The 23,672-nt window shown below is 38.5% G+C and overlaps 1 protein-coding gene across 1 annotated transcript in view; it reads right to left on the bottom strand.

Moving 5' to 3' along the window:
• Positions 1 to 21,941, bottom strand: part of PI15 (peptidase inhibitor 15) — a 29,331-nt gene extending 7,390 nt beyond the window's left edge. Inside the window, exon 1 of the mRNA XM_052651972.1 lies at positions 21,669 to 21,941. Coding sequence (XP_052507932.1) covers positions 21,669 to 21,941 — 273 coding nt within the window. The remainder of the gene's footprint in view (positions 1 to 21,668) is intronic.
• Between the last annotated feature and the right edge of the window lie 1,731 nt (positions 21,942 to 23,672).

The raw sequence follows: 23,672 nt of genomic DNA, 5'->3' as shown, positions 1-23,672 counted from the left end.
AGAGATACCAAGGGACATTTTATGCAAAGATGGGCTCGATAAAGGACAGAAATGGTATGGACCTAACAGAAGCAAAAGATACTAAGAAGAGGTGGCAAGAATACACGGAAGAACTGTACAAAAAAGATCTTCATGACCCAGATAATCACGATGGTGTGATCACTCACCTAGAGTCAGATATCCTGGAATGTGAAGTCAAGTGGGCCTTAGAAAGCATCACTATGAACAAAGTTAGTGGAGGTGATGGAATTCCAGTTGAGCTGTTTCAAATCCTGAAAGATGATGCTGTGAAAGTGCTGCACTCAATATGCCAGCAAATTTGGAAAACTCAGCAGTGGCCACAGGACTGGAAAAGGTCGGTTTTCATTCCAATTCCAAAGAAAGGCAATGCCAAAGAATGCTCAAACTACCGCACAATTGCACTCATCTCACATGCTAGTAAAGTAATGCTCAAAATTGCTGAAGCCAGACTTCAAAAATACATGAACTGTGAACTTCCTGATGTTCAAGCAGGATTTAGAAAAGGCAGAGAAACCAAAGATCAAATTGCCAACATCAGCTGGATCATCAAAAAAGCAAGAGAGTTCCAGAAAAACATCTCCTTCTACTTTATTGACTATGCCAAAGCCTCTGACTCTGTGGATCACAACAAACTGTGGAAAATTCTTCAAGAGATGGGAATACCAGACCACCTGACCTGCTTCTTGAGAAATCTATATGCAGGTCAGGAAGAAACAGTTAGAACTGGACATGGAACAACAGACTGGTTCCAAATTGGGAAAGGGGTATGTCACCCTGCTTATTTAACTTATATGCAGAGTACAACAGGAGAAACGCTGGGCTGGAGGAAGCACAAGCTGGAATCAAGATTGCCAGTAGAAATATCAGTAACCTCAGATATGCAGATGATACCACTCTTATGGCAGAAAATGAAGAAGAACTGGAGAGCTTCTTGATGAAAGTGAAAGAGGAGAGTGAAAAAGTTGGCTTAAAACTCAACATTCAGAAAACTAAGATCATGGCATCCAGTCCCATCACTTCATGGGAAATAGATGGGGGAAAAGTGGAAACAGAGGCAGACTTTATTTTGGGGTCTCCAAAATCACTGCAGAATGGTGACTGCAGCTTTGAAATTAAAAGATGCATACCCCTCGGAAGGAAAGTTATGACCAACCTAGACAGCATATTAAAAAGCAGAGAGGTTACTTTGCCAACAAAGGTCTGTCTAGTCAAGGCTATGGTTTTTCCAGTAGTCTATGGATGTGAGAGTTGGACTGTAAAGAAAGCTGAGTGCTGAAGAATTGATGCTTTTGAACTGTGGTGTTGGAGAAGACTCTTAAGAGTCCCTTGGACTGCAAAGAGATCCAACCAGTCCATCCTAAAGGAGATCAGTCTTGAGTGTTCATTGGAAGGACCGATGTTGAAGCTGAAACTCCAGTACTTTGGCCACCTGATGCAAAGAACTGACTCATTTGAAAAGACCCTGATGCTGGGAAAGATTGAAGGTGGGAGGAGAAGGGGACAACAGAGGATGAGATGGTTGGATGACATCACTGACTCAATGGACATGAGTTTCAGTAGACTCCAGGAGTTGGTGATGAATAGGGATCCCTGGCATGCTAGAGTCCATAAGGCCACAAAGAGCTGGACGCGACTAAACTGAACTGAATCTATGTTAAGGGCTCCCTAGGCGGCTTGGTGATAAAGAATCTGTCTGCCAATGCAGGAGATGCAGGTTCAATCCCTGAGTCAGGAAGATCCCCTGCAAAAGTAAATGTCAACCCAATCCCACATTCTTGCCTGGGAAATCCTAAGCATAGAGGAGCCTGACAGGCTACAGTCCATGGGGTTGCAAAAGAATTGGAGACAACTTAGTGACTAAACACATACATACAATCAATGTTAAATATGGTATATTAAATGGAACACACTCATTCTATAATATTTTAATAAAAAGTTAGTGTCTGTTTTTTTATGTACTTGGTTTTTCAATGAATTGATATAACATTCTTTTGCAATTATGAAAAATATTTTGTATGATGTTTTTCACAGTTATATAGCTCTGTAAATTATTATAAAGACCCTGATGCTGGGAAAGATTGAAGGCAGGAGAAGGGGATGACAGAGGATGAGATGGTTGGATGGTATCACCGAAGCAATAGACATGAGTTTGAGTAGGCTCCAGGAGTTGGTGATGAACAGGGAAGCCTGGTGTGCTGTAGTCCATGAGGTCACAAAGAGTTGGACATGATTGAGCAACTGAACTGAACTGAACTGACAAATTATTACTTCAAACTTCTTTGTTTTATCTGCAAAAATCTGCACAAAAATATCAATAATACAAATAAATTTATATTGAAAATCATAGTATTCTAGGACTGAAATTAACTTTTAAAAGTATTTTGTTTCTCTAATAAAGGATTCAAGTATTTATTCTTCTGATATTTTTAATGAAATATGAATTTATAAAATTTGGATTACAGTTCATCAAAATGCAAAATAGCACAGTTACCTCACAAATGAATTATAAATGGAATAGCATCAACAAATTATGTCCCATGAACTAATTATAATGAGTTTTGGGGAAAAAAACACATGTAAGTATTATTTACACATTGAAGTATAGTGTACTCAGAATAATAACTGCCAAAAACACAGTTTTTCTGTGTTTTTATACAGTCATTTGAGAAATAATCTTTCTTACAGTCTTTCTTTTTAAAGATTTTTTTTTCATGTGGACAATTTTTTTTTTTAGTCTTTATTGAATTTGTTGTAATATTGCTTCTGTTTTATGTTAGGATTTTTTTGGCCTTGAGTCATGTGGAAGCTTAAGTCCCTGAGAGAGATTGAACCCATTTTCCCTATAGTGTGGAAGGTGGATCTTAACCACTGGACTGCCAGGAAAGTCCCTTTCTTATAGTCTTGTCTAAAATATCAGAACTACATAGCACAAATAATACTGAAAAAGAAAATATTCTGCATTCTAATTTTAAGTCTACTGTTAAGACCATCTGCAACTGAGGACATATCAGTTATTCTGTCTCCCAGTTAGTTATAGACATATAACTGTCTCCCAGTTAACTCATCTATAAATAAGGAGATTAGATGAAGCCGTCTCTACAGTCTCGTTCCTCTTCAGCATCTTACGATTTAATATACCTGAGTAGCCCCCGCATCAGGACCAAGAAGATCTATTATATTGGCCTATGAATTATTCAGTTCTAGCCTTTTCCACACCACAGAGAGAATAAAGCTAGATTCTTCACAAAATAATTTAAAATATTTAAGGTAGTGAACAAATTTAATTTAGCATATAATAATTCTATGTGCTTACTTCACATACTTAAAATGTACATATCAGAGATAAACCAAAGAGTTAATGCCTCAAAAATAACTTATATGAGCACCGTTTTTAAATTATTATAAAGGATTTTAATAGGAAGACCATGTATTTGGCATTAGTGATGCCTACATGTTTATATGTTTCTATGTACAGATGTCATAATTAAAAGTTTTGAGATGATAGTTGTGAGGGAAGAGGGATAACCATGTTTTTTCATGTTTGTTTTTAGGGATGGGAAGGATTTCTGTCTGCCCCTTAAGGAAGATGCTGGAGAGCCTGGCAGACTGGCCAGGTCCCACACAGAAAATGGGGTCATTTTGCCTTTCCATGGGAGATTAATCATCTATCTGAGGCCCGCTGCAGAGATGCCCACCTCTCACATTCATTCTGAGAGAAATGAACATCCATGTCTTCAACTTAGGAACTACTTATCTACTGTATTTTGCTGTCTCTTTGTCCATTGGTTACAACTCCCAGGAGAATATGGGTAAGCGATGTATCCCTTCAATCTACATTGGTGGTTAAATTTATTAATATAATGAGAGGTCTTTGAGTTTTGAAGGCAGCAAATCAAGATAGCCTCTTTCCTATCCAGAGGCTCTAAACTGTGATTAATGTTGTCGGTTTAATCATATGAAAGAATTCTAACAACTTCTGTAAGTTTCAGGAATGAAGTTGTAATCATCTAAGCATTTGAGTAATATGTACATTTCTGGATGCTAAATGGGTAATCAATCTGCTGAATTTCATTAAGCATCTGTGATATTTATTTGAAATAATTTTAGTATCATACCCTACAAATGTTGCAAAAGAAAAAAAAAGGTCACAAGTGCGCACTTTTTTAACATTCTATGAAATAACTAGCAAATATGCAATATGTGATTATCAGGTGTTAAACTAAACGCCTGCTATTTATTTAGCTTTTATGGAGCCAGCCTCAAGGTCTTGTCCCTCTGAAAGTGAATGTATCAGTCTCTTGGCATTGTCTGACTCTTTGTGACCCATGGACTATAGACCACCAGGCTCCTCTGTCCATGGAATTCTCCAGGCAAGAATACTGAAGTGGGTTGCCATGCCCTCTTCAGGGGGATCTTCCTGACCCAGGGATTAAACTTGGATCTCCCGCATTGCAGGCATTTTCTTTACCATCTGTGCCACCAGGAGAAACCTTTGTCCCTCTAAATGGATAAAATAATGTCATAGATAACTGAGTTGCCAACACTTAAACTGTTATCTTGCCTTCTAAAAATGAGGCAGAAATTAAGAAAATTATGCATGGAGACACAAAAACATTTACAGGAGCTAGTAGAAGTTAGATATTATGATTAAATAATTCACAAAGTAAAGATGGCTTGAAACAGTGTCAGAGCATGCACAAGCGTCTATATACAGGCACTACTGCCCTGCATGGCTTTCTTCCATTCTTTGTGTTACAAGCTATTTAGTTGGTCAGCTTGTAAACTGATTGATATAGCTTTGAACTAAAATGTTTACCATAAGCTACTGTGCTTATAAATAAATTTAGCACCTTGTCTGTGGAAACCACATAGTCTGATTAAGCCATGAGAGACATCCAGAATTCAAATTGATGTTATTTAATTGCTAGAAGAGTGTGGCTCTAAGAGATAGGAGAGACATGAAAAGAATGCAGATCCTCATCAGTCCAGGGGTCTTCAGAGCTTGGGTCAAAGAAATACAAAATTGAGTCAAAGAATATCTCAGCATGAGACACTGACTTTCATAAACACAAGAATTAGAGAATGATATGATCCAGCCCAAAGATGGGGTTGTTTTATAAGCCATTATCTTAAGTTTTGGTACTCATGATACAGTGGCCACCAGGACATCCAAAGCTCCCTACTTAAACCCCAGTCATTATTGCTATACAGTAAGAAACGTAGACCAACTGAAAGACAACCCTAAAAATTACTTCAGAATGTATACCCAACATTGTTTGAGACAATATTTTTTTTCAAGTGGGTAATATATTTTAATTCCAAGCATAAGAATTGAATGTAGAAGCATTTGAAAGAGTTAAATATAAGTTGCTAAAAAGAATAACTATTTCTGGGTAAGGAACCTATACATATTTGATATTATTTATAGTGGTTAAAAGAATGTGGCAACAGGTTATTAAAGCAACTAGTTAGCCTTGTAATTGCAATATAAAATGTATTCGTGAATAATTATTTATATTTGTGGTTTTAAGTTAAAAATTGTAAGACTATCTTGATATAATTTTTAAACAGTATTGCAAAATTTAGAACTTAAAAGTCATTGAATGTTCTAGCCTCTTAAGACTTTTTTAAATATATGGAAATTATTTTCAATAAACCAAGTGAAATACTAAAGGTCAAATATGTTAAATCTATAAATGTAGCTTAACATTTAAATTAATTAGATTTGTAAATAGTAACAAACGTTAAACAAGTATTGTTGCCAAAACTTGCTAGATTTATGCATAGAACAAAAATATGTATAAGTGAAGCTAAAATAGAAAACCATAAATATTAAATTTGAAAATGACCTCTTAAAAAATCTGTTCTGCACATGGAAACCATCTCCAAAGACATAAAATACTAAAAATAAAAATATCACACTGAATTTTTGAAGACATATTTCTAAATCAGTTATTGTCAAGGATACTATGATAGCAACAACACTGGAAACAGTATGGCATGTCCTACAGATACTTGTTTTCTTGGACTTTTAAGCAGTTATTTCTCATTTATTTAGATAAAACATAAAGGCAGTTTAGATAGAGAAGCTTTTGGTGTTTAAAAATAATTCAGCTGGGTTTCTTTGTTCTTTTCCTGGGTTAGATTGGGAAAGGAGAAGTGACTTACAGAAGTGAGGAAGAGCCATTGGAAAGATATTAAGTGATGAAAAAATTGTTTTCCCTGAGGGCGGCCAAAAGCTTTTAAAAAACACTTCATGGGCATGGTTGCGGTTCTGTTTTAAGTTGATGGGTTTATTCCCTTAGGTGAAAATGCTTGTGAGGCGGCCAATAAAGGAAACTGCGACCCAGTGTTAAGAATGAGCCTTGGTAAACCTGGAGGAGGTGGAGTGGGCGAGGAAGAGAAAAGGCTTTCACGTGGGGAATTTTTGGCACTAGTTAAATTAATTAAATGCTATTAAACTGATTGAACTTTAAAAGAGAAGTAGTTAAGGGAACTTGATTTTTAAAAAATTCCCTCAAGCCTCAAAAATAAACACAGATATGGGATGGCATTATCACATAAAATATCAAAGTGGGGTCCTGAGTGTTTTTTAAGTGTTTAAACAAGGATAATAAGGACTTTCCTCAGGTAAGATGAGTGCTACCTTTCACATAGGTTGGGAAGGTAAATTTCTATGAAGAGATGATGTAAAAGTATACTTTTTTAGAAGAACTCTGAGGCGATCATTGGCAGCAGCATAAATTTCTTAAAAACTAACAAAAAAGGCCTTTTCTTGACCCTTCTTCATCTTCAGATTCCAATGTATCATTCCTCTTCTTCCTCTCAACAATGAAATTTCTTGAGTGTCATCTTAACAGAGAATTCTCGATTTTTGCTCTCCCACACTCAAGCCCACACCCAAAGGCAGGTTTCCCTCTGTGTCCACTCTACTCAAACTGATCTCATCAATATCATCAATGTCGTTTCCCAGTCACCATCTTCTACGGTTAATCAGCAGCTTTTTAGACTATCTAGCCACTGCTCCGTCTGGACTCACTTCCATTGCTTGGTTTCATGACCCCACACTTGCCTTGTTCTCTGACTGCTGTGTCTCCGTATCTCTGCTGCTGCTTCTTCATCTCCCTCACCTCTACATGCTGAAGGATTCCCAGGGCTCAAGCCATGTCCCTCTCTGTCTCGCTCTCTGTCTCTCTCCACCTCTCTTCCCTGTTTCATCTACATGCACTGCTTAGCTAATCACATCCAGTCTCATGCATTGAAATACTATTTATAAGCTAGTGGTATTATCCCAAATTATATCTTCATCCTTCTCCACTGAATTCCAAACTAATCTATCCATCTACCCACTTTAAATCTTTACTTAACAAGCCCAAAACTGAGTTCCAATATTCTCAATCCTACCACTACTCCCTACTCCCTAACCAACCCAGGCAGTCTTCTTCCCATCAGTGAATGGTGTAACCCTATTTCTTTCAGTTCAGGGGTCACCAAATCTGAACCATTGTTTGCTTATATATTATCTATGCTGTTTCTGTGTTATAGTGGCAGCATAGACCACAAGGGCTACAAAGTTAAACATATTTATCTTCCAGTCCTTTACAGAAAAAGTTTACCAACTGCCGTTATAGTTGCTCAGGCCGAAAAATCCATAGCTGTCTTTACTCTTTGTTTGCATAATAATCTTTATATGCTCTGTCAGCAAATCTTGTTGATCTTACCATCAAGATCCTGTCTATCCAGATTATACCCACTGATTATTACCATTATTGGCACCACCTTGAGTGAAGCCACCATCATTTTGTTATCTGAATTGTTGAAAAAGACTCCTAGCTCAGAGAATGTTTCATATACATAAAACCTTAATATATAAATTAATGAAGGCATGGATAAAATAAAAATATTCAGAATTTGAGGTAAGACTACTTAAACAGGATTGGTGATTAGGAAATAAAGGAAGAAATTTTTCAGTGCTTTAATTTATGCATGGCTCATTCTATACTTCAGTCAAGTGCTGTGAAAATGCCAAAGTGCTGTTCAAATGTAATCAACCTCAGTGATTGGTTTCAGGGTTGTTCTAGTAATGAAAATGAGTAAAGAAATGTTGGGTATAAGATGAAAAAGTACAATGTTGCTTGACATCTGGATGATTATTTGAAAAAGAAAGAGACTTGGAAATGAGTGAATTTTCCTATACCCAAAGATGCTATTCTTTTTAACCGGATGCTGACACGTAGAGAGAGGGCATAATGGCTGTAAATGTTGCAGCTTTCCAGGATAATGTAGAAATCCTGATGTGTATATGAAATGTACCCACCTCTGTGCTGCACTTAGTCACTAAGTTGTGTTCAACTCTGGGATCCCATGGACAGTTGCCTGACAGGCTCCTCTGTCCGTGGGGATTTTCCAGGCAAGAATAATGGAGTGGGTTGCCATGCCCTCCTTCAGGTGACCTTCCTAACCCAGGGATTAAACCCAGGCCTCCCACATTGCAGGTGGATTCTTGTTCCCGAATAGCTTTTTTAAATGTAAAATTCTCTACAGTTCAACAGTTGCAGAGCAAGTTAAACATGACTACTAATTGGAATGGTTGACGGGCCTATAGTTTGTGAACTCCAATGGGAATTATCATTGTCACCAACACACTTCTGTAGATAAGTGATCTTAGAACACATGAATGGTGGCAAGAAACAGTCACCTTGGAGATACCTTGGCCCCAAACCTCCTTATACCAAACTTCCTAGATGGGGATGTTGTTTTTTTATCAACAGTGGAAAATGTAAGAAATGCAAATTTCCAGATCAACCAATAGTATTAGTTGCTCAGTCATGTCCAACTCTTTGCAACTTCATGGACTGTAGCCCACAAGGCTCCTCTGTCCATGGGATTTCCCAGGCAAGAATACTGGAGTGGGTTGCCATTTCCTTCTCCAGGGAATCTGCCCAACCCAGGGAATGAAACCAGATCTCCCACATTGCAGGCAGACACTGTACTGTCTGAGCCAAGATTCATTAATCTAGGCAGCTAGTAACTGAGTATTTATTGGGAGGCACTGGGTATTGTGAATTCAACAGTCAGCAAGACTGATATGGACTCTGCCTTATAGTTTAGGGAAGAGATAGACAAGTTAAAGAATTACTTGTTGTTTAGTTTCTAAGTTGTGTCCAACTCTTTTTAACCCCATGGACTGTAGCCTGCCAGGCTCCTCTGTCCATGGAATTCTCCAGGCAAGAATACTAGAGTGGGTTGCCATTTCCTATTACAGGGGATCTTCCCGACCCAGAGATTGAATCTACATCTCCTGTGTCTCCTGCATTGACAGACAGATTCTTTACCACTAAGCCACCTGGGAAGCCCTACCAAACAAATAAGTGAAAAATCATAAATTACAATACATTATATAAATTAATTAGTGTGTAATATAATACATTACCCATTATCCATATACAATGTATGTTACAAAGCCACTTCCAAAAAATGTGCTACTTAAAAGTCTGCTTCTTTAGAAGCATCCTTAGTCAATCATGTGTATTCCCAAATAAGTGTCATTCCAGACTGCAGACATCTGTAGCTCACCCACAGTGACCACAGGATGTCTTATGAAAATGAGTGCTGAGTGAGTATTCAAGTGAAATTTTGTGATAATATAGAAATTATCACTGGAATAATTCTTTTGGTTTAGCATATTCATTCTTCTAGTCTCTTGATAAATAAATGGATATTTGAACCACAAAATATTTTTCTCAGCTCAGTTTTATGTCCTAAGTCATGATCTCAGATATTTTCTCTCACCTGGGAAATCACTCCAGGGTCTCCAATGGAAACTTTTTGAAAAAGCAGATCCCCAGCCCAATCCTGGACTCAGTGAATCAACATTTCTGAGTTGGAGACCTTGAATGTGTGCTTACAAAGTTGTTCTGTGTTCTTCCGGTTAGAAATGATAGTTTAAAGCTTATTCAGTGGAGTGTCATTCTGATTGCCGAGGACTTTGGGCCTCCCCTTTTCTATGCCACTCCTACTCACCGCACCCTGCTCCTGCACCCCCATACACACACCACAGAAGAGGTTTGGGAAAAGGGGGACATTTCTAGAAGTTAGTTTTCATTTAAAAGGACTTAGAACAGTGTCCTTCCTCTCTTTGCAACTCTATGGACTGTATAGTCCATGGAATTCTCCAGGCCAGAATACTAAAGTGGATAGCCTTTCCCTTCTTTGGGGTTCTTCCCAACCCAGGGATCGAACCCAGGTCTCCCACATTGCAGGTGAACTCTACCAACTGAGCCACAAGGGAAGCCCAAGAATACTGGAGTGAGTATCCTGTCCCTTCTCCAGCAGATCTTCCTCACCCAGGAATCGAACTGGGGTCTCTCGCACTGCAGGTGGATTCTTTACCAACTGAGCTATGAGGGAAGCCCTCCTTCCACTTGGCTCTTGGATGGTATTAATCCAAGATTTGATTAAAAAAAATAAACATAGCCTTTCATCCGGAAAATGACTGGTTGTCACTGATACTGACTGCTAAGCTCTGTGAGGCGGTTTGCTCTGTACCTTCATGAAAGACAGAATTACGAATAAGAGAGGTAATGAAACCATCCTGTTTGCTGCTATGCAAATAAGACAACATCATTCATTCTGAGCATGACTGTTCCAGGAGGAGGGAACATAGTCCATGGTGACACGGATATGAACAGAGAGAACAGATGAGGCTCATGTGGCTTATTCGGAATCAAAGGGAACTCTAAATGCCTTTATTAAATGATATATCAGAAGTGACACACACATAACATTCTGAGAGTCCGAAATCTTAGAGAAAGAACAGATAAAACATTTTAAAGGTAAGGCGATCCTTTTCCATGATAATAATGTTGACTCTGTATTTAAAAGACACATTTAATCTATAAGCAGTTTAGTTCGTGAGAATATGAGATGACTCAGCAGGAGCATGTTCTACCTCATCTGCCAGCCTAATGTGAAAGGATGCAGCCACAGAAGTAGAATGAATGAAGACTAACTTGTCATCACTACTCTGTGCCGGTCAGGCCATGTCATTTCTATGCACCTCACTGCCAGAAGAGCACACAACATTGTAAAGCAACGATGCTCCAATAAAAACTAATTTAAAAATAAGTAAACCAAAAGAAAGTCAACCGTCATGAAAAAGGCCAACTATTTATTCAGACATGTTTATTATGCAAATAGATACATCTCTTACAGAAAAAATAGAGAACACACATGTTGGAACCCAACCAAGGACAACAGCCTAGTAAAAGGCATTCCTTGCTCAGAGCCAAGCTGCTTGCAGACCCCAAGATGATCTAACTGGCAGCATTCCTGTGTGTATGTGTAATGTAAGGGGTGGAGGGGAGCGGGGGAGACTTGATTTTCCATTTCCTTAATGGCACAACTTTTTACCTTTTCCAGGATTTTCAAAAGGCAAATATCTTTATGCCACCTTCCCTATGCTGGCCATACTCTGGGTGAAAGAGATAGTGTGTATAGGTATTTAGCACAAAAAGCCTGGAGGGTTAGAAAGAGCTAGGTGATTGGGGGTCAAGGTCTAATGCATGGATGCTCATAGCCTTCAAAGACTTGAAACACTATCATAATACAGTTTTCCTATGTGGCTGCCAAGGTTAGAAAGAGTACAGGAAGCAAGATTTGATTCCACATGAAGAAATACTTTCTAATATTCAGTGATGTCCTCAGATAAAATGCATGTGGAGACATTCCCGAGCCAGTGGGCTCAAGAGCAGGAGATGAACACATGGAGGGGAGTGTGTACTGTGTAGTCTCTTGAAGCATGGGCTTTGCTGTCAGACAGAACTGCGCTCTCATCATTTTGGTTTACTTGCTCTGTGACCTTGGGGAAGCTACTTACGCTGTCCAAACTTCAAATTTCCTGTCTCTAAATGAAGAAAATTGTTCCCATTTCACAAGACTGCTCTGAAGGTTAGGCGAGATAGTGACTAAAAAGAATTTAGCACAGTTTTAGCAGGGCAGGTTGTACAGAATGGTAAATATTATTTTCGGAAGACCAGACACTGGAAGAGTTGTGGTCTGTGAGCTAGAAAGCTGCCTAAAATGGGAGACAAGGTGAGGTGCATTTTCAATCACGATATCTGGCAGCCTGAAGTTTAAGAGACATCAAACTTTAAATTTAGCAAGCAATCAGATAAGGTGAAAACAGATAAACCCTAAAGCAACTAACTAATCAGAAACAGAACTGTATATAGATAATAAGGACCTTGCTTCCAGGAAAATAACATCAAACAGTGGAAGATAAAAATTAGAGAACGTTTCAGAGTTTTAAAATGTAATAACTCCCTTCCTTAAATCCCTCTTTAACATATGATTTATCTTTAAATTTTAAGACCACTTATTGATGGATTCTAGCAATAGTCCTCCTTTTGCAGGAAGTTAATACCTACCAGCTATCATTTAATACTGTACTTATATGCCAGGAAGACATTTTCATGTGAGGTTAATTTTTTTTACCAACTCAGTGTTACAGTCATCTAAAACCTGACTTCTTCATTGTTAAACTGTCTTATGATACTCACATAAACCCTGTATCTTGCTATTGCCCACTTAGTTAGAATTCAAATGCCTTTCCGCCTACCTACTGCTTGCTGAAAACATGCTCTCCCTGGAATGCAGAGGCAGATTGGGTAGAACACTCATATTTAATGAAATTATGAAATGTGAATTTGATGCACTTTGTAGGATAAAAAAAAAAGATTGTGCCCTTAAGCAACATTTCTGGACTGTTTCAGTTGGGAGTATGTGATGTGAAATTTTAAGAGTCATGAAAAGTCTAGTCTAAACACACAACTTCAGGGGCATTCTTCCATATTTGTGTCAAAAAATATGCTTTTGGATGCTAAAATCTATCTGATTTTAGACACTATGGGTAACATGGACTAGAAACATTCAAATCATATCCCTCCAAACCTCAGTCCATGATGTATTTTATGCCAGACATTTCTCTTGACCACTTTAAACTGTTAGTCTTTATCTTCCCTGACTTCCTCCCACACCATTCTTTAGAAATTCTCATAGACAATTAAACATCTCAAGTCCATAACTATTTAATGGTCATTGACTGACTATTAAATCATTTTCAGATACATTAAATTCAGTACACCAGACTAGCCAGACTAGTCAACTTCTATTTTTCTGAAGTCCTTTGATTAATTTCCCCCCAAAACTTTATGCTGAGTAAGTCAGAAAGACTAGATGGACCTGGCGCTATCCAGCCCTCCGAAATAGATTTGGATTCATGTTGATTTAAGGCTCAGCACTGATTCTAAAAAACAAATAAATAAATAAATAAAGATACATGAAACTTTCTTGCAAAAATTCTTGAGTAGATTCCCAGACATAAAATCATCCATCCATGCTGTCTCCATGACACTACCCCATTATGTAAAGTGGTCCATTCTGATTACCAAAGCATAACTCCCATCCCAAATGCTTTGTTTTGAAAGAATGTTCCCTCCCACACACTAGCTACTATTTTCAGCCTCTCTAGATGTGCATCCTGGATGACAAAACTTCAGCTACCTAATGACTACCAGAAACCTGCACTTTATTTTGTTTTCTCCAACTCAGGGAAACTTAATTATCTTAGTCAAAAACAGAGGTATCCTCCATGGCTGCCCCCCAATATAAACCCTCATGCCATTTCTTCATATAAATCCCTCACCCCTACTGATTCAAGGCCCAAATTCATTTTGTCCCTATGACCTTAAGCATCACTAAGGCCAATTCTCCCTCCCCCAGGCGATTATAATGGTCTCTTGAGTATGCTGTTACTTCTGCCTCTCTCCAATCCCTCTTTCAACCTAAAGCCAGAATGACCCTTCTGAAAGGCAAATTAATTCCATAACTTAAAACCCTCAACCACTTGCCTTGATCTTTGAATAAAATTCAAATTTCTGCTTACCTTCCCAGCCCCATCAAATATCACTTTTTCTTTTATCCTCTACATCCAAGCCACACTGAATTTTATCCTTCAAAGTATGTTCACCTTCTCAGAACACCCTTCCTCACCTACCACCCATTGCCTTTTTCCAACTCCTGCCTGCACAACTTTTATTTATTTTCATATTTAATATTTGAAATCATTTCCTCTTGGAAGTCTTCCCTGCCTCTCTAGCCCAGTCCAAGTTTGGGCTAGGTATGTGCCTTGTGATCCCAAAGTACCCTTTATTTATTCTACTTTAGCACTCAGCTCACTGCTTTGCGCACTTGCTTGTCTGTTTTCACAGTACTTCCTATAAAAAAGTGTCTTTTTGCTCCCCATTGAATCCCTCAGCCTGTCAGGCACGTAAAAACATATTGCGGATGAGGGACTGAATACTGAGTGACTCCTGCCCAGCAGAGTGGAGCGCCATACTTACATGCTCTTTACATGGAATGCCCAGCAAAAGTTAGAAGATGTCATTCAGTTGTTCCACAGGTTTTGACTGAGTGCTCTCTGTGGGACAGAAATGATTCTAGGTTCTACAAATAGTCAAAAGGCAAAAGGAGAAGGGAGCAGCAGAGGATGAAGTGTTTAGATAGAAACACTGACTCAACGGACATGAACCTGAGCAAACCTCAGGAAGTAGTGAAGGGCAGAGGAGGCTGGCATGCTATAGTCCATGGGGTCGCAAAGAGTCAGACACAACTTAGTGACTGAACAACACCAACGAATAGCAGAAATATAATAAAATCATTTCCTATACTGTGGCATGTGGTCAAATACTATTTGCCACCAGAAAAAGCAATGTTGAGTACTAGGAAATACGGTCCACACATATGTAGCCTATGTGTGATTCTAAGCTCTTCGACCAAGCATGATGAGGCTCTGAATCACATCATGATAACGTTTGCACATTTGCACTTCTTGGAGCCTGTATTTAAAACAATCACAAACAAAAATGTCCTTGCCTTCAGCTGGCTACACAAGTGGAGAGCTGAACATTCATATATAAGCAATATTAACTTAGAAACGCTACACAACGTGTACCTGGGGAGAAAATTCCTGTAAAATGTGCCTGGTCTCCATCTGAAGCCAAGACACTTAAAAGGTTCTACATGTAGGAGAACAGGAATGTGGAGTTTCAAATGTGCTGGAGAAATGCCTTCCTGTCAGCAGTCTTTCTCACTTCCCTGTTGGCTGGCAACATTCTCAGGAGGCTTTCTAGTGGTCAGAAAAGCATTCATTGAAAAAAAAAATTGGTTAGACACATCAAGTTACTCATGCTTATAAAGGGGAAATTGAGTTATCCTTCCCAAATGAGAGAAAATGTGCCATCTAGTACAGTATATGATTTCATTAAAAAAGAAAAAAAAGATAAGGATAGACATCACAGATGTTTAGTCAACTATTGAATAAAGGGAAAAAAGTCATTTATATTATCTACATTTTCTTCCACATGAAGCCCAAATAAACAAAACTTGAGTTTTTCCTTATTCTCAAGACATAAATTACTGTAGGCCAATATTTTATTGTGCTGTTTCTGAGGACAGATTAATCTCTTCTCCATTCACTCATTTGAGTCATGCTTTCTGTAACTTTACCACCTGCTGTGACTTGGAAACTAGTATTTTTCTCTTCTCCAGAAAAATATAGGAAGACGTATTCCCTTAGCTCTGCAAGTAATATTTGCAGGCGCCAAACAAACAAAATTGGCCATATTATCCATTTAGCAACTTTGGCTTCTTGAAATTACATTATGCTTTTTTTAGTTTTAAGGTTTTAGCTCATATCCATCATTATCTTCATGCTGTCCCCTACCTGTCTTTCCACCATTCTCTACCATCTATGAAGACTGCTCCCTGGTGGCTCAGTGGTAAAGAATTCACCTGCTAAGGCAGGATACACAGGTTCGATCCCTGGGTCAGGAAAATCCCGTGGAGAAGGAGATGGTAGCCCACTCCAGTATTCTTCTTGCTTGGGAAATCCCATGGACAGAAGAGCCTGGCAGATTACAGACCATGGGGTTGCAAAAGAATCCTACACCACTTAGTGACTAGAACAACAGCAAAGGAGAAGCCAGACACCTACATCTACACACTTTGACAGGTATGAACAGCTAATGGAAGTAGTTCATAGGCACAGCTCCTCCTTACTAAAAGAATGGCCCCACTGATTCAATGGTTGCTAATTCTTGGCTAATCTTCACAGCCAATATAAACTCTCTCAATTGCCAGGTGCCACCTTTCTCTGCACCTTTGACCCAGATATAAGGCCTCCATGGCCTCCCTAATTGCTCTTGTATTAAGTGATCCTCAATCTGTTTTCAAAATCCTTGACAACATGGATAATGTGCTATGCTTTATCTCCCCTGGTGATTTTGTTCATGTATTGATTTACTTACTGTAACAGTCAATCCTGCCCCTTCCTGAGCATCTATTTCAAATACCCTTCCTCCAAAGAGCCTTTCATGATTTTGCAACTATAGATTACCTCTTCTTTCTGTGACTTCTCCGTTGGTATTTTATTACATCAATCTTACACAGCAGTGTCTTACACTGATGGCTCAGAGGTTAAAGCGTCTGCCTGGAATGCGGGAGACCCGGGTTCGCTCACTGGGTCAGGAAGATCCCCTGGAGGAGGAAATGGCAACCCACTCCAGTACTCTTGCCTGGAGAATCCCATGGAGGGAGGAGCCTGGTAGGCTACAGTCCACGGGGTCGCAAAGAGTCAGACACGACTGAGGGACTTCACTTCATTTCACTTCGTATTGCGTCTTACAGTGTGCTTAGGGTTTTCTTTTCTTTTTTTCTCCCTGCTTGTTTTTCCTGTTTTGTTTACACTTTAAATACAAAGATTTCTGTTATCTTTGGCTCTTATCCTCTCACAAAAGGACTTCACATTTTAAAAAATTCATTCAATTGACTTAAATTCAAGAAATATCCTACAAATTTTACTCCATGTGTGAGTCTTGTAATCTTATTCTTTTAAGGATGATTCGTATTCTGAGAAACTAGTGTGGTTTGTGGTTTAGAGTCATAGTTTAAGTTGCCCTTAGGAAGAATGAGAAACAGCTGGTGTCCAAGAAGCTCTGGAAATTTGTCAAGAAACTAATTGTAGAGTAGAAGCCAAGAGTTCGACTTGCATATCTTAAACTCTATCTATTATTTTTTGACAGGATACAGTGTTTGGAAAATTAAATATTTCTAAGTATGTGCTTTTCACTAAAATCATGGCCAATATACCCAAAGAAAATATTATACACTATAATATGAATGTCACCAATCTCATGTTCAAATTGTGTCCACTTAATTGACTCAAGTATATATGAACATAATCAACTACTTGAAGAAGATAAAATCAGTTAATTTAAGGGGATTTCTTTTTTCAAATTTTGAAAAACTTTTGTATTTTAGGTGCACAAGATAAAACATTATTATAAATGATGAGTGAACTTTAATTATAAATAATAATATCAAAATTGATCCGAGTTATAAGCATATAACAATTCATAGCAATTTCAAATAAATTCACCAAATAATGCTTGATTACTGTTTGTACACAAGAAATTTACCAAGAAAATAAAAGCTTAAAATTAGGAAGTTTGCAGGAAATACACAAATAACTATAAATTGGACCTGATTTTGATAACAGCAGTATGATAGACATAATAGGTTACAGTGACTCAAAGGAGAGATCAAATATGGCTGTGAATATAGGAAGTGTCAATAAAGAACAAATCATTCTTAAAGAACACAGGAGATTTGGGTTTGATTCCTGGGTCAGTAAGATCCCCTGAAGAAGGAAATGGCAACCCACTCCAGTATTCTTACCTGGGAAACCCCATGGACAGAGGAGTCTGGTAAGCTACAGTGTATGGGGTCGCAAAGAGAAGGACACAGCTGAGCACACACAAGTTAAGGAGAAGACAGTAGAAGCTGAGGAAATAGCACGGGAAAAGTCTTAGAAAAGTTGTGAATGAAGGTGATTTCAGATCAGGCTGGTGCAATTAGAACAGGACATGAGCTGAAGAACATCCTCTGTGAGGGTCCCACGGTACTATCACCCACCGAGGGGGACAGTTGGAACACAGAGTTTGGAGCAACCGTGAGATAAGTATCCTCAGTTTCTGAGGCCTATATTTGAGGTTAGGAATGGAACGTACTTCCAAATTGTTCACAATCCAAAGCAATGTTAAACAAATTAAAAGTAGCCTTGTTCAACTGAGATTTGTATTTTTCACCTGACCTGGGGGTTAAAGTCGATTACATTCCTGCTCTGACCTCAAAGTTTTACTTCCCTCAAAGTTTCTCTGAGTCTGCATGAGGGATCCAGTGAATTATTTCAGCTGGTCCATTTAGTCATAGAGACTTTTGTTGTTATTTATTTGCTAAGTCATGTCTGATTGTTTTGCAACTCCATGGACTGTAGCCCACCAGGCTCCTCTGCTTATGGGATTTTCCAGGCAAGAGTACTGGAGTGGGTTGCCATTTCCTTCTCCAGGGGATCTTCCTGACCCAAGGATCAAGCCCACATCTCCTGTGCTGGCAGTGGATTCTTTAACACTGAGCCCCCTGGGTAGCCCCACAGAGACAGGAATTCACTAAACTGACCATGTTTTTCTAACTGAACTAATCTGCTCCCCTCCCCCCAACCTTAGAGGCTTTACCCATGCTCTTCCTTCTGTCTGGAAGAGTCTTCCCTCATCTATCCTTGTGGCTCCCTCCCTCCCCTTACTCTAGGACATTCTAAGGGAGCCCTTCATGATTACACTATGAAATATCCAAACCTCAACCTGCCTTATTTTTCTTCATAAATTTATCACTTTCTGACATACTATGTAATTTGTTGATCTTGTTTATTGTCTGAATCCTCACCCAGGAGCCAAGGAGTATCTATTTTATTCACAAATTTATCCTGGGTGTTTAGAATAGTGTCTCACATATAGTAAATGCTCAATAAACAAGTAAGTGAATAAATATATGTGTGATGAACTATATGGAGTATTTACATGACAACTTGAGACAATGTTACTTTACTTTATAGTATAGTACTATACTACTGTTTTTCATTCTTTACTAAGTGAAGAGGAAGTGGAAGTGGAAGTGTTAGTCTCTCAGTTGTGTCTGATTCTTTGTACCCCTTTGGTAGACTATAGCCCACCAGGCTCCTCTGTCCATGGAATTCTTCAGGCAAGAATACTGGAGTGGGTTGCCATTCCCTTCTCCAGAGGATCTTCCCAGTCCAGGGATCGAACCTGGGTCTCCTGCATTGCAGGCAGATTCTTTACCATCTGAGGCACCAGGGGCACCCTTACTAAGTGGAGGAAGATTTACAAAGCATTTACCATACAACTAGCATTGTATCTGGTTCTTACAAAATAAATCATATATAGTGGCTCCCCTAGTTCAAAAGCAAATAATAATAAAGGGATGTCAAACCAAACACGAAAACTATATGATTTCAGCTGGCACCATAAAGGAGGAAACAGATATCCTAGCACCTCCAGCAGTTCCCCCAATGTAGTATTTGCTCAATCTAACAAATGGAAAGATGCCCCCCAGTACAAGCATAGGCTTTGAAACTGCACAGACCTAAATTATAATTCTGGTGATACTATTCATTTTCCAAACCACCTTTGCCTAGTCATTAACTTTCCTGGGCCTAAATGATCTCATTTGCAAAATGAGGATCATAATCTTACCCTCATAGGGAGACTGTGAGCTATCAAATGAGATCATCTATGGAAACAATTAACCAAATCTTCGGCTTATAGAAGCAATTTAATAATTGCATGTGGAATCAATTTGTGATCAGTGGGGGAAAACATAACTGGAAAAATATGGCTTTTTAAATGCATTTCCACTGTGTTGTACCTTACATATTATTCATGATCATCCCTCTTGAAATAATAAATGACACTACATATTGATTGGCTATTGTATAAATTGTTGTTCCCGTTTTACAGAGAAGGAAGTTCAGTCTTATGTATATTAAGCAACTTGCACAAGGCCATAAAACAAGCAGCACAGTTAGGATTTCAACCAAGATGAGTTTCTCTCCAAAGCCAGTTCCTTTGTCTTGATCCTCGCCTTAGTCTGCATAGTGACGTGATCACCATCAAGTAGTACTCCCTAAACCTGCAGTCTGGAGAGCATACCTTTCTGAGCTTGCACAGAATCTTATGCATCATAAAATGTATGATGCTTGAAAACACATTTATTCCTCTCCGTTCTATATCTGGACATCACTTCTAGAAACACCTGTTCAATGTGAGTAACTGCTCCTATTTTTAGATCTTGAACAGGTTTTCACTGGGCACGTTTCTCAGTAAGTTGGCAGGCACCCAGAAAAACTAATGTTTCATGAACATTATTTTTCTGTAGGATCTAGTCTAATTGTTCTACCCCTCAGCTCATACATTCCCCAAAATAATCCCTTGTGGCAGATAATACTTTTATCTTCACGTTAGAAATGATGAAAATAAAACAGAATTAGGTAATGAACTCATTCAACTTATAATTCCAGGACTGAGGTTCGAACCCAAGCATTTAGATTTCGGGCTCCACAGTCTTAATTATGAGACTATATTGCCCCTCACACACAAGGAATGCTATCTTCTTTTCCACTTTCATTAAGAAATCCTAGAAAAATGCCTTTGAGTAAAGTCTGAATCGTACTTCTATGAACCATGACTCTCTTACATTTGGCAAGTCTTTATTTTTCTTGTGACAATGATATCTACAATTAAAAAGCTTAATTAAATAAAAGAAAGAAATTTAAAAACTGACAGAAATCCCTAAATTTAGGTCAGCACTTATAAAAAGTTGTTAGTGATACCACCTCCCCCACGCCAGCTTAGAAATACCATATTGGTGGTCTTCATTGCCTTAAACAGGATCCAAGCTCTGCTCTTGGGAGGTGCTGGAAGTTTAACCGTAACCTTGTATAAATTCAAAACCAAATATTAAGAAACTTTAAAAAGACATCTACTCTTTTAATATCAACTTAAAAAAAAACTTTCTAAGTAAAACAATTTAAACACAGAGAGCCTATTTTTTGTTTTGTGTTTTGTTTTGTTTTTAAGAGAGAGCAAAGAATGTGTTCAAGGCAAGTTGGAACAGTGCACAAATGTGCTGGCTTCGCCGTTATCTGAACGACAAAGCATTAAATCACAGGGAGGAAAAAGTCAGCATGTTCTCTGAGAATACAAATAGATTAGTGTCAGAAGCAGCTTTGTCCAAGAGAGGGAAGAGACACCTACCCAGAAAATAAATCATGCACACAAAACCTATAATTTAAAAAAATTATTTTCAAGAAATATTTTAGTTGATAAATATGACTATTAGACCAACAAAGCACAGAAAAAGTTCCCTGTGACTATTTTTTTTTTAAGGAGGACCTTCCAAATGTGATCAGTCATCATACCCCACTCTATCTCTTTCTCATTTAAGACCTGTTTCATCAAGGTTTATGGAACTCACACAAAAATATTAGATACTTTCCCTCCCTTTTAATTCTGTGATAGAACAGTCTTCAATTTACTAGGCACTTCAGAACCTTCCCTAAGATAAAAGGTACAAAAAGCCCCATATCCTTTAACACACAAACTCTAAATCCTCTCAACATACACCTTAAACAAGGCGTCCTCCCTCCGAATTCCAAGAAAACACATCTCTCTTACCATATATTCCATGTTTGCTGCCGGTGGGAACACTTTGCCCCGAACTTGGTTATGATAATCAAGAATGGCGATCATGTCATTCTGCGAAATGTAGCGCTTCCGCCTGGTTTTGGGGATATCCGCAGAGTCTAGTTGTGCTTCCAGGGCTGCTTCAATATCAGTGAAATTATTGGTTGGCGGGGATGAGTCAGTGGAATTGAGTAAGACGACTGCACTGGCTTCACAGAGAAGGGAGAACAGGAGTGCACTGCTGACGGCAGAGATTGCTATCATTTTGAGAGGTGGAGAGGAAGAGGCCAGGAGTTTACTTTGCCTTAAAGCAGAAAAGTAGAGTTAGGCTCTATAAAAGGAAAAAACAGAACAAAACAACAATAGGGCCAGAGGGTATGAATTGACAAAATCAGTGCTTGATTTGACTGTCTTCGAAAAATCCAAACAAATGTTGAAGCCAAGCCTAGGAGACAACCTGTAGTGGTCTCTACACATTTTACTTGGTGTTATGAGGCAACCCCCTAAGAGGAACTTCCTATAGCTAGAGAAAAATAAACAGCATGGCTACTCACCCTAAACTGAATGTGAGCCATTTACCCCAAATGCCTGAGTCACAGAATGCATTACTGCATATTTATTTTCAGAGGGAAAACTTAAGGAATTGAAACTCATCTTGAGAGTGAAAGGAAAACTGCATCACAGGTAGTAACAGAGAATGTGCTGATAATGTCCCCCAAACATATATGGACACCAAGTAATAGAATAGATACAAAAAAAAGTTATAATAACCCAATCTCACTTCTAAAAAAGTAAAAATGTGAGCTACTTTAAAAGCAATGCATGCAAAATAAACTTGTTGAGCTAAATAGCTTACCTCTGCACAAAGCCAAAATGAATATAGTATTCTTCCAAAAATGTAAAGTTCTTTGCTAGGTTGTAGCATGAACTCTTGTGAGAGGAGTGTGTCTTATTACAAATCTCAGAGAGCAAAACTCTACAAGGTTTGAGTGCTGCTGGCTACAGGAGCAGCTAACAGCTTTTATATGTCACAGTCTGCAGCAGTCCAGAAAGGGCAGTCTTTCTTAGGGTCTCTCCTAGCCAAAATCAAAGGGGAGGGGTTTTGGATAGAAAAAACAGTGATTGGGTGGCAACCTTTTTATGTGGGTGGTGAGGAAATTGAGTCACACCCACAGCTTACCAAGTACAAACCATAAAAGACAAGCCTTTTTTTCTCTGGGCTTCCACCTTTTCTGAGTGGTTAATTTTCCTCATTTAATGCTTTCTAGTTCCTGGTTCCCATACAAAAAGGAGAAGAAAAAAAAAAAAAAGGGACTGTGAGTTCTTGAAAACACAGAAGGTTGAGTAACAAGCAGTACATTTCTTTTAAAAACAGTAAATGACATGGGAGCTGAAAAGAGCAAGCTGATATTAAATCAAAAGAACAGCTCACAGAGTTAATCTGGGTGGCCACAAATATGATTCAAAAGAGATGCCAGGCAAGTCGGTAGTAGCCAGACTATAGCATATGATATTAGGATAATAGATGCTCAAGTGGTTGTACTTTTCTGTCTCCATGTGGCTTTATTCCTCTAATTTATATATTTAGTCTCTCTCTATCTCTTTCTCTTGTTTCACTCTCTCTCCCTTTTTTCCTTTCTCTATAGAGTGAGGCAACAAATTACCTGCCTTTTATCTATCTTGTATATAATACAAAGAGAGACGCTCATGACAAATGACAGCAGCCAAGATAACATCTGTTTCAGGTTTAGAAGCATATAGTTGAAATTTTAAGCTAAGAGTAGCTTAGCTTCTCAGGAAACATATTGGAGGGCACAGCTTAGAGGCCATGAAGAATTGAAATGCAGCAGTAGCTGCTGCCAACAGTCAGTAGTGCCTTCTTAGAAAGATGCCATTGGAGCAAAATCTATGTCTGGCGAGACAAGAGCCAAGAATGTGACTGTTAAGGCAATTTGTTTTAAAAAGACCCTCACAAATACCCTGTGTCATGATAAC

Source organism: Budorcas taxicolor, chromosome 14, assembly GCF_023091745.1.
Source record: "Budorcas taxicolor isolate Tak-1 chromosome 14, Takin1.1, whole genome shotgun sequence".
Lineage (NCBI taxonomy): Eukaryota > Metazoa > Chordata > Mammalia > Artiodactyla > Bovidae > Budorcas > Budorcas taxicolor.
This window is presented reverse-complemented; position numbering and strand designations above follow the sequence as displayed.